The 11,816-nt window shown below is 45.1% G+C and overlaps 1 protein-coding gene across 1 annotated transcript; it reads right to left on the minus strand.

Moving 5' to 3' along the window:
• Positions 1-1,571: 1,571 nt before the first annotated feature.
• Positions 1,572-3,046, minus strand: LOC108305454 (adenosine deaminase-like). The gene has a single exon (XM_037739120.1). It carries the CDS (start codon positions 3,040-3,042, stop codon positions 1,939-1,941), a length of 1,104 nt encoding a protein of 367 aa, XP_037595048.1. The 5' UTR covers positions 3,043-3,046; the 3' UTR covers positions 1,572-1,938.
• Positions 3,047-11,816: the final 8,770 nt, after the last annotated feature.

Below are 11,816 nucleotides of genomic sequence, written 5' to 3' on the forward strand. Positions count from 1 at the left end.
CACTGTAATGGTAGAATCCAATAATAAATTGACATAATTTAAGCCCATTATTTTAAACTTAACTTTTAGCAGATTTTGTACCTTCTGGGAGTTGTTCCAGGAAGAACAAATGATTTCTCTTCCTGGCACTCCTTCTTCCTCCCTATCACCACTAAAAAGCAAATTCATGTGGTATAGAATTGGACAGCTCATTGTTTGATTTTTATTTCATGGAGACTAGGGTTTCTCAAACTTGAGTTATATAGACACCCTTTTGAGAGGAAAATAATTATCATGGATCTCCATGAGGATATAAAAGACTTTTATTAAAATGTTAATATGTAAACATAAAGTCAGATAGAAACTCTTTGTGCTTACTGTTTTAGTCAATTATGAAACCAAAACAAATTAGATACAAGCATCATTGCACATCTAATAAAATTCAAATTAACAACATTAAATAAAATGATGAATCACGTTGTCTGGCTGAAGTGGCATCTTCTCTTTAAACATGACTGTTGTACTTTGGGCTTTGGTGCAAGTTCTCTTGGGGTAGGAGATCTAGGCCATCGTGTACGAACAATGCTCTCATCTCTCTTCTCTAGTTCTCATCGCTTGGCATGAATTAATTATTTCCTATGAGTTTTTGCATGGGATCATTCTCTGTTCATTTCTGCAGAGAATATAAGTAGTAGTATTAGGAGCCTACAGGAAGGCAAAACTATAAAAGCAAAGTCTTTTCTGAAATCACATGGCTGAACTCAACGAGAAGGTGGTCATGCAAATAATCCTTAACATGCTCCTATTGATTTCCTCTTGCTTGTCACTGACATTTCATGTGACAATGAAAATTTATTTTGGAGAGAATGTGTGTGGATCCTCAGGGGCTGAGGAGTCTAGTTTGGGTGCCGTGTTCTAAGATGTATTCTCTTAATGACCTTCTTGTTTCCCCACCAGTCATCTTCCTTTGTCCCATACACCATCAGAGCATGGACAGTTTAAAGGATCCAGCTGGACAATCAGGACACCTGGGCTCTGGTTCTAGCTGAAGCCTTACCTACTCTCTGACTGCAGTAAAGCTTCCTGTTAGTTCTCTTCCAGTCCGAGACAAGCCACCATCATCTCTTGCTCCAACTGAAATGGCCTCCCAACTCACCAACCTGCTTCCATGCTTGGCCCCTCCCCCATCCATTTCTCACCCTAGAACAGAGGGTGATCTTCTTAAGTTGTGCATTAATCATGTAACTTTCTTGTTTTACACCTCTCCACTGAAGTTTCAATTTTATTTACAGTAAAGTCCATGACCGAACACACTGTATGTCCATTTGTCACCCACCTCTATTTTCACCCTACAGCAGAAAGTAATCTTAAATTATAAATTAGGCATGTTACTTCCCTGTTTAATACTCTTCCACTGAGGTTCCAGTTTTATTTATAATAAAATCTATGGCCTACCAAGCTATATGAAATCCAGTCCCACCTACCTCTCCAGATCCATCCCCCACCTCACTTCTTCACATTCTCCATGCCCACCCCTAGAGTTTCATTTCAGTTCTTTAAATTGCCGAGCTCTCCTTTGAATGAGGTTTTTTTTTTTTTTTTGCATGACACCAGCCATGGGCTGCTTTATTGAGCACCAGATTTTCAGTACAATTTGCCACAGAAGGAGGGGTTTAGATTCAACCATGCCCATGTGCAAGGGCGCTGGTCCCTGTCCAGGGCACATAATCAGAGAAGTGATACAGCCATGCCGAGGTATACGTGTGTGCAGAAATGGACACACAGGCTTCAGGAGCATCAGTAACTGACCATCGAGATCATGGTCTTCTTGGAAGGAATAAATTTAAGAATGTTGCTCAGCCCCACAGAGTAGGGGTGACTCCGCAGGGTGAAGGCTTGTAGGGGTGGCGTCCTCAGTGGTGCTGCCCTGCAGAGGCTGAAGGTGTCATCCCATAGGCTTTATAGAGGAGGTCCGAGAAGCTCCCTCTTCTCATCTTCTGGGAGGAAACTGGAGTTGGCTGCATTGATGTTCATCCTCTTAAACTCCTCTTCAGTAAAGCCCATGTCCTGTTTGGTCATCTGGTAATCAGTGTCCAGGGTGGACTTGAAGATGAGTGGGTCATCTGTGTTGAGTGAATAGTTAGCCTGGTCATTTCTGAGACGAACAACTGCATGCTCTGTGTCCGGCTTCCAGGCACCAGTGAGGTGGCTGGACCAGGGGCATACCTCGAAGTGCATGTTTGCCCGCCGCAGCCTGTCATAAAGGGCCTGGTCTTCCAGGGTGTGGTAGCCATGTCCCAGCCGCTCTGTCTTGAATATGTCCACAGCCTCGGCTGAGCCCACTTCCCCGGCGTGGACAGTACGGTGAATGCCGCTCTTCAGAGCCTCCTCGTAGGCCTGGACACGTCCAGAGAGGAGGCTGCTTCCTTGGATGGTCTCGTCTCCAGCCAGGTCGATGGCCACCACGGTCTGCTGCCGGTACTTCTTACACAGCTCCACCACTTCAGGGGACCAGTTGGGCTGGTGGAGCATGCAGCACAGGTTGGACCAGGCCTTGACCCCGAAGTCTCGCTCCCCCTCCCGCAGGCCCTGGCCCACTAGGGCCGCCACCTCGTCTGGGGTGAGGTCCCCTTCAGCCTGGTTCCAGGGGATTGGCTCCACTTTGGAGTTGGCCAGCAGGTGAGGGCTGTAGCGCACCTCCACGCCCTCTTTGGCCTTCATCTCTACAAACTCATAGGTGATCCTTTTGATAGCCTCCCGGCAGCCCACGGTAGCTGGCATGTAATACTCAAACTTGGCCAGGAAGCCCGGGAGGGAGAGCGGCTTGTCCATGCCGATGACGTTCTGCAGCCCCTCTGCTGTGTTAGCTGGGAGGGTGATCCCTCTCCTCCTGCCATAGTATAAGATGGTTTCCGGCTTGATGGCTCCATCTAGGTGGACGTGCAGTTCTACTTTGGGCTTGTCGAAGGCGGGTGTCTGGGTCATGATCCCCTCGTGCGCGCCGGCGCTGATCCCTCCGCTGACGCTCGGAGGGTCTCTGCAGGCTCGTGGGCCACTCGACATTCCCTGGGGCTGAATGAGTTTTTTGAATGGGCTTGTTGCTCTCCCTGAAACACTCTCTATCTCCACCAGTCAACTCCTCTCTTCCTGGTTTCTAATAATCCTTTAGAGTGTATCTTAAATCCTACCTTTACAGATCAGGCTTCTCTGATTACCCTACCTTGGTTAAATTTACCCCCAGATCTTGTTCTCTGGATCCATCTTTTGTTGAACTCCGTCAACAGTTTAGCCGTGTGATGTGAGCATGCATTCCTCTTCGGGTCTGTCTTCCTCCACTGGAACATCAGCTCCTTGAGGGCAACAACACTGCTCTTTTATCATGGTATCCCCTGACACCTAGGACAGTGCAGGCATGGAGTCTATTTTGAATTATTGAATTAATGTTGATGAAGGAATGGCAGCCCTCTTTCCACTGGGCTCATTTTCTGGACTTTATTTTCCTTAGCTATAAAGTGGAGCTAACATCATCTGCTTTACTTGACCTCATTTATTTAATACAGAAAAGCCAGTTTTGTAGTTGGCCCCATGCTTGGTACCAGGGATACAGAGTGTACTGAAAAAAGTTCAAGGGGTCTCAAAGAGAGTCAAGTGCTAGGGATTTGGTATCAATAGCCAGGCAGAAGATGCGGGGAGTCAGGCTGACTGCCTGGAGAGCTCCACCCCTTGGGCACTAATAGTCCAGTGCCCCAGGAGCATCTCTCCTGCCAGGGATGGTCTGGGGGTCACTCATTTTACATGTATTCACTGAAGGATCATGTCAGGTACTTAGCAGCTCTAAGTCTTTCCACCATCTTTGTGCTTTATCTCTTATTTAACATAGCTTCTTTCTACTTTTATTCTGGAGATCCTGATGGAGTGAGTTTAGCTTGATTCATCAGTGCATTCATTCGGGGCACACATGATAAGCACCTTCTATGTATCAAGCACTAGGATTGTGAATTTTGCTTCTGCTACCACTGAGACAACGCAGCTCTGGCCCTAACGCTGGGGCTTGATGTTCTAGTTGCTTTTCCGAAGTCCACCTTCCTTATAGAACTCCGTGGTATCATAGCCATGTGGTGAGCTGGAGCGGAATTTAGGAACTCAGCCTTCTTACCTCATTCTACAGCAATAGTGTGACATTGGGTGGGTTTCTTAACCTCTCTAAATCAAGGATTTCCTAACATGTAAAACAAGGCTATAAATTCCCACTACACCCACTTCTTTGAGTTCTTTTCAGACTTGAGATAATGAGCATGAGGGAGCTTAAAAGAAGCATAGAGCAAAATGAAAACATAATTAACTCAATGACTGTAAAATGCCAAGAGAGGTAAAGATAAGGAAACTAATGCTGATTACATATTTACCCTGTGCTTGAGGCTTTGCTAAATGCTTCATGTATGATACTCTGTCACAAAAAGCCATTTTTCCTGGAGAGGAAACTGGGACCAAGAATGTCAGGTCGCTTTTCCAAGACTGTTCAGCCAATAGGCAATGAGGTTGGCTCTCCCGCCAGAGCTGGGTGACTTTTAAGGCCAATATGCCCACTGCTTCAGGCTGTCCAAAACAATGGAACATTGTATATCATTGTAGAGGGTCATTCAGCCTCTACCTAAATGCTTCCATATGGGTGTGGTCTGGTTTCCTTGGGGTCCTTACTCTGGGGACAGATAGGATGGACCTAAGATCAGAATATCTCTCTATTGGTAATGTTAGATCTTTTGTCCTCCCTCCGTCCAACTGGAAGTGCCCTCTATAAGTCATGAGTTTGCTGGCAATCTGGGGAATGTCTTAAAAAATTTCTTTCTTGGCCAAGTATGATGGCTCAAGCCTGTAACCCAGCACTTTGGGAGGTCGAGGAGGGAGATCACCTGAGGTTAGAAGTTTGAGACCAGTCTGATGAACATGGCAACACCCATGTTTACTAAAAATACAAAATTAGCCAGGTGTAGTGGTGCATGCCTGTAATCTCAGCTACTCAGGAGCCTGAGGCAGGAAAATCACTTGAACCTGGGAGGCAGAGATTGCAGTGAGCCGAGATCATGCCATTGCACTCCAGCCTGGGCAATAAGAACAAAACTTTTTCTCAAAAAAGTCCCTTTTTACTTTCAGACAACCTAAGTTGCCCCAGGTCCTGGTGGTAGGCCATCAGCTTCACAATTCCAGAAATGCCTCCTTGTCTGCTGAAAGTTCCAGCCGCTTTCTGAATTCTGAGGACGGCTCTCTATTCAGTAGGTAATAGAATAACAGGGTAGAGGCTGCATCAAGGGAGATGAAGCCTGCAGCAATTTGGTAGCAGCTAACACCCCAAATACCCTGAGTTTCATCTGTATTCATTCCCCCCAGTGCTGTGGACAGCTCCTGCGGACTCCAGTTTATCTCAGCCTCAAAGCTAATAGAGTTAAACCAGCTGGTCAATTTAAACAGGAGCCAAAGCAGTGAGATGTTACTGTATTCTGAGATGGTGCTAATAAACTTTAATAGATTTCAGCTAACAATTTGGTATAAATTAGACGTTGCACTGCTGCTGAGGTAATAACTTTTGGCATTAAATAACAGAAAATCAAGCTCTGTGATGTGCTTCAAAAGCACCTTCATCGAGCCTCTGAGATTCAGGCAGATTTCACTATTGATTACTGCTTACTTTTCCCCAAGCGTTAAGAAAACAGCAAACTGTTCCAAAATACACCCCCTCAAAGGGGCCCAGATTTTTTCTTCCACCTGCTCCGTAACTCATTTACATTAAAGAACCCTTGGGCTTGAAATGGGTACAAGGTGACTGAAAGACTTCTAAGGATGAGTCAGGAGCCAAGATGTTAGACAATTCCCGTGAGAGCACCCAAGCACTTGTTCATATTTTTCTGGATCCTTCCAAAGTGTTCACCAGCTGAATAAAGTCATTCCCATTAGATTGTTTAACAATGGTTCCAATGTGAGCTCTGTGATGAGCATGGGTTAGGCACTAGAGTCAATGGAGTCTATTGCAAGAGGCCTGACATGGCATTAGGAGAACTTGCTCAGGTGTTGGCTATGGTACTAATGAGCTACATGACCTTAGGCAAGTGATTTAACTTCCCTGAACCAGAGTTCCCTCACTCCTTCCCCTAAAAGGACATAAGGAGGGAGGAAGTTTGAGAATCCCTGTGAAAGTATGCTGTAGGCTGGGAAGTGCTATCCAAACATATGTTGTGAGATTCAGTAGGCTGTGGGACGTTTAGGTGGTCTAGGGCACGCCGGGGTTCTGAAGTTCTGTGACATCAACATGAGTCTCAGAAACAGCCAGAATGTTCCCTGCTGCAGATGCATTGGCCCCACCTGTAGGGCCTCCTGACACCTACCCTACTCTCCCCTCTACTCACACTCTTTGAACTGTGCTCAGGGGCAGTGCTACAACTTCCACATTGGTCTTCACAGGGATTGAGTGATTTTTTCAGAAACAGAATCCTGTGTGGAGGTTATTATTATTGAAACCTTTACCACATTTCACTGAATATAAGACACATTTTTTTGTTGTTATTTAACATCTTTAAGGTTGGGTTATGTTTCTTCATCATTGTCAGTTGGAGTTTAATTAGGAGCATCTTTTTTTTCCCTTAATGTCACACGCAGTAATGGTGCAGCATCTCACAACTGAGATCATCTTAGACGTGATGGAATATGGAGTTGTATGCCTGTTACAAGCAAGGCTGGAGACTGTGGAACCCAAGACAGCACCATCCTCTAGTGGTGTTCACACTCCACCACAGTGGAGTCGGGTAAGTCAAACTGGAGCAAGTCAGCAAGAGAATTTCATACAGTATTGGATTTTGGAATAAGATAACTGGAAAAAAGGATAAAGAGGATCTAGACTTTTAAGCTACTATTAAGAGGACAGTCCATCGGGGCCTCTCAGGGGAGGTGAAATCTACACAGGAAGCTGAATGCTAGAAGGAAGGTTACTTGGTAAGATCTAGGACCAAGGGCTTTCCAGTGTGAGGGAACAGCCAGGTGGTCCCTACAATGGGAATTATGTTAGCAGAATGTTACTGGTAGAGTCCTTGGTCCTTGTGTGCATAATTCTCTAAATATGTGCAAATGAGAATAGTCACAGATTTTCCCAAAGATCTCATGCCTCTTTCTTTCCTTGATTTTTTTTAAACCAAGCCCCCAATTTACATTCATCAAGGACTTTCTTAGTTTCCTAGGGCTGCTGTAGTAAATTACCGCAAACTTAAGTGGCTTAAAACAAGAGAAATTTATTTCATCATAGTTCTAGAGGCTACCAGTCTGAAATCAAGATGTCTGTAGGGCCATACTCTCTCTGAAGGATGTAGGGGAGAATGTGTTATATGCTTTCTTATAGTTTTTGGTGTTAGCTGGAAATCCTTGTTATTCCTTGGCTTGGAGCAGACACATTGCTCCAATCTCTGCCTCTGTAATCACAGGGCTTTCTCCCCATGAGTGTCTGTCTCTTTTCCTCTTCTTACAAAGACAACACCTTGTTGGATTGGGACCCACTCTCATTCAGTATGATCTCATCTTCACTTCATTACATGTGCAAACACTGTATAACCGCATAGTCACAGGTACCAGGGATTAGGACTTCAACGTATCTTTTTGGAGGGCACAATTCCACTCATAACAGCTATCCTAATGGAACATCTCAAAAAGAGGTCTTAATGGAGGTCTGATGTCTTTGATAACATGACACCCAAACTGTCTCACCACCGAGCAGATCTCCCACATTTTGTTTACTGAGAAGAAAAGTCATGAGCCCATCTTCAGGGTTTAGGATCCAAACGCCTGGTTTCCTTGGGAGCATTTTCTTTTCTCTCTATTGGCATAGGTTATTTTGGTGGTAAGGTAAAAGGTTGATTTTGGTGGAAGAGAGTCATCATCGTAAACCTCCCCAAAAGTAATCATTGATTGCAACAATTAATGACATTATTTTTGGAGTACATGGGTGGCCACTGTAGCCAAGTGAGAAATAATGTCTAACAACTTGGTAGCCAGTCATCATCAGGAGTATTAATATTAAACAGGTTGTTCACTCCTCTGTCTATTTCTTTTACTATCTAATACCACCTTTGAAATTCATCATAAAATAATATCTAGTATTTACTGAGTGCTTATCATGTGTTAGGTATTATGCCACATGGTTTAAATGTATTGTGAACCTATTTAATTATTGCAATAAAGGTGTTATTATTCCCCTCACTTTAAGTTGGGAGGAATGAAAGTTAGAAAAGCTTATGTGCCTTGCATAGTGTCACTAAGCTGGTGAGTGATGGAATGAGATTCAAATTTAATAGGCCTGCCTCAAAAGCCCATAGGTGTAACCACTCTGTCTACTGCTCTTCAACACGGTAGCCCCTTCATTTTACGCCAGACAAGGGAAATGATGTTCTCAAGGTCACACAACTGAAAGATACCAGAATTGATCAAAGGACCCAGATTCTTCTGATTCCCAGGCCAAGTGCTTGCCTTGCTGCCCCTTGCTTTCTCAAGGCTGCATCAACAGTCACAGCTCTGTGAAATTTTCCCTAAGAGCAAGCCTAAGATAGTTCATCGAAAGGTCCTTCCAGCAGAGGCTGGAGCTCTGACAGTGCCGTCCTGCTCAGTGGACATCAGCCCCTGTGAAGCCCAGATGTTGCTCAGGAATGTCATGGTCACTGTGAGCAAAGCAATGCCCCTTGATGTAACGTGTTTTCTGGACCTCTATCATTGCTGCAGAGCTAAGTCTGCTCTATCTCAACTCACTACCGGCTGAAGCACAGTGGGCTCACTCTTCTGAAATTGAACTGGATTCTAAATCTGATCAGTTTCACCTTTCAAAGCTATTGGTTGCCTAAAATGCTGTCTCACAAAAGATTCTGAGACCAGGTACCTTGGTCTCTGTTTGGGGAGGGGAACAGGATGGTTTGAAGTCAGGGGTGGGAGGGAGATTTCTCAAGTATATCTCTTTTTTGTATTTATTTGAATTTTGTACCCTGTGAATATATAGGCTATTGAAAAGAAGGTCTGAAGTACGACCTTGGGTTGGTGAGAAAATACTAAATACGTTGTAACCAATTAGCAGTGTCTCCTGTGAGTGGGGATAAAGCAGTGTCAGTAGATGGGCTGACATTTGTTACCCCTGGATACTTGTCATGAGATTCATAATTTATACCTCATGAGGATAAAGCTTCTTAGTTCCCAGGGAGAAGAGCACAGGGCAGTTGTCAATGTTTTACACATTTCCAGTTCTTTTTCAAAGCTCCTCATAGCTACGTGAGTGTCACAAAATGGATTTTCACAACTTCTCAGCTGTGAGAGGGAGCAATAGCGACAGACCCCTGGGGATCTATTTCATGTCTAACCTCACTCCCTCTTGCTGCCTGCATAGAAAATAAGGGGTGGCTTTTTTTTGTTTCCCCCCTGGGACGTCCCTAACCTCATGCTCCCTGGTGTCACCTCTTCCCCCTTCTGCAGGAACTACATAGCTCTTCTTCAGATTCCTCCTGCTACTCAGGCTGCCGCTTCAGCATGGGTATTGGGAGGAATCCGAAGAGGTGCACAGGTGTGAAGACTCAAGATGATCCTATTTGGATCAGGTGTGGTGGCTCATGGCTGTAATCCCAGCACTTTGGGATGCCCAGGCAGGCAGTTCGCTTGAGCTCAGGAGTTCAAGACCAGCCTGGTCAACATGGTCAAACCCCATCTCTACCAAAATACAAAAATTAGCTGAGTTTGGTGGCATGCATATGTAATCCCAGCTACTCGGGTAGCTGAGGCAGGAGAATCGCTTGAACCCAGGAAGCAGAGGTTGTAGTGAGCCAAGATTGCACCACTGCATTCTAGCCTGGGAGACAGAGTGAGACTCTGTCACAAAAAAGGAAAAGAAAAGAAAAGAAAAGAAAAGAAAAGAAAAGAAAAGAAAAGAAAAGAAAAAAGATGAGCCCATTTTGGTTTTCCTGCCTGGAAAAACTGCCCTTGACAAACACATTTGTTGCTCATGCATTATCTATTGGCTATCTACCCATGTTCCCATCTGTTGAGATGGTAGTGTGCCTGATCCCAGACCCTGAAGCCAGCCCCATTAAACCTAGGTGCCAATCATCAGCGAGCTGGCTGCAGGAGACTTTGCCCTCTGGGGATCCTTCTCCCAATATTGCCTTGAGAAGACTGAGCCTGCAGGCATGCTTCCAGCTTTCTAGCCTGATTCTTGGCTAGAGGTATATATCCCCTTTTGGGGATCCCCAGCTTAGGATGAGAAAGACTTGTCCTGTGGAGGATGAGGCCCAGCCTAAGCTGAGACTCTGTGTTTGAGGGACAGGTGAGGTGGGGAACTTGAGACATGTGCTTAAGTCGAATGGGATCCTGCCTGCCTGCACTGTGGGGAAAAGGAAGAGATGTCAGTGTAGAGTGGAACCACATCTCTTCGACCAAATCCCATATGTGTGAGCATGTGTATATGTGGGGGTGGAGGGATTAAGTTCATCTACATCGCCGGTGATAAATCAAATGTCTATTTCCCTCCCTTGCTCCAAAATGGATTTGAAGGGACAGATAAAATGTGCTAACAAGGGCAGATTTCCATCTCTGGTAATGCATTTAGACCCCAAAAGGCACCTGGCAGGATGGAGGTAGAAGATTAACTATGGCTTGTGGTTGGCATAGCATCAGGCACACAGTGTGAATGAGAATATGAATGAATGATAGAGGTTCCCTCACAGATGGCTTTGTCAATGAAATGTGATGATCTATTTGTTTAACTTTTTTTTAGACGGAGTTTCGCTCTTGTTACCCAGGCTGGAGTGCAATGGCGCGATCTTGGCTCACCACAACCTCCGCCTCCTGGGTTCAGGCAATTCTCCTGCCTCAGCCTCCTGAGTAGCTGGGATTACAGGCACGCGCCACCATGCCCAGCTAATTTTTTGTAGTTTTAGTAGAGACGGGGTTTCACCATGTTGACCAGGATGGTCTCGATCTCTTGACCTCGTGATCCACCCGCGTCGGCCTCCCAAAGTGCTGGGATTACAGGCGTGAGCCACCGCGCCCGGCCTGTTTAACTTATTTTTTGAACAACTACTAGGTAGTACCAAGCAAGATAGACAAGCTCTCTGCTGCCAGAGGGCTTATCTTCTATCAGGGAACAGACAAAAACAAATAAATGAATGTGCAATGAAAACTGGGCAGAGTTCTAAAACTATTCTCTTGCCCTGTGGAAAATAGCAGAATAGAAACTGGCATACATATGTGTATTAATCCATTTTTACACTGCTATAAAGAAATACCCGAGACTGGATAATTTATAAAAGGTAGAGGTTTAATTGACTTGCAGTTCCACATGGCTTGGGAGGCCTCCAGGAACTTACAATCATGTTGAAGGTGAAGGGGAAGCAAAGACCTTCTTTATAAGGCAGCAGGAGAGAGAAAGAGAGAGAAGAAGGAACTTCCAAACACCTATAAAACCATCAGATCTCATGAGTACTCACTATCGTGAGACTAGCATGGGGGAAACTGCTCCCATGATCCAACCACTTTCCTCCCTTGGCATGTGGGGATTATAGGTCCCTCCCTCTACACATGGGGACTACAATTGGAGATAAGATTTGGGCAGGGACACAGAGCCAAACCATAGCAGCATGTTAAACCATCACCTGTATTTGCTAGATGGTTTCCAAAGAGCCCTCTGCCGCAGCACACGTACTCATGTATGTAAACATATACACTTACATGTACACACACTGTCTTCTTGAACTTGGAATGCTGCTGAGAGATACATTATTTTTTCCTGCCAAATCGGTAACAGGCAGACCTCTATGACTAGACTGGGG

This window comes from Cebus imitator, unplaced genomic scaffold, assembly GCF_001604975.1.
Source record: "Cebus imitator isolate Cc_AM_T3 unplaced genomic scaffold, Cebus_imitator-1.0 Scaffold63, whole genome shotgun sequence".
Lineage (NCBI taxonomy): Eukaryota > Metazoa > Chordata > Mammalia > Primates > Cebidae > Cebus > Cebus imitator.

Coding starts and splice junctions, on each gene's coding strand:
- LOC108305454 (XM_037739120.1), bottom strand. CDS start 3,042: ATGTCGAGTGGCCCACGAGCCTGCAGAGACCCTCCGAGCGTCAGCGGA.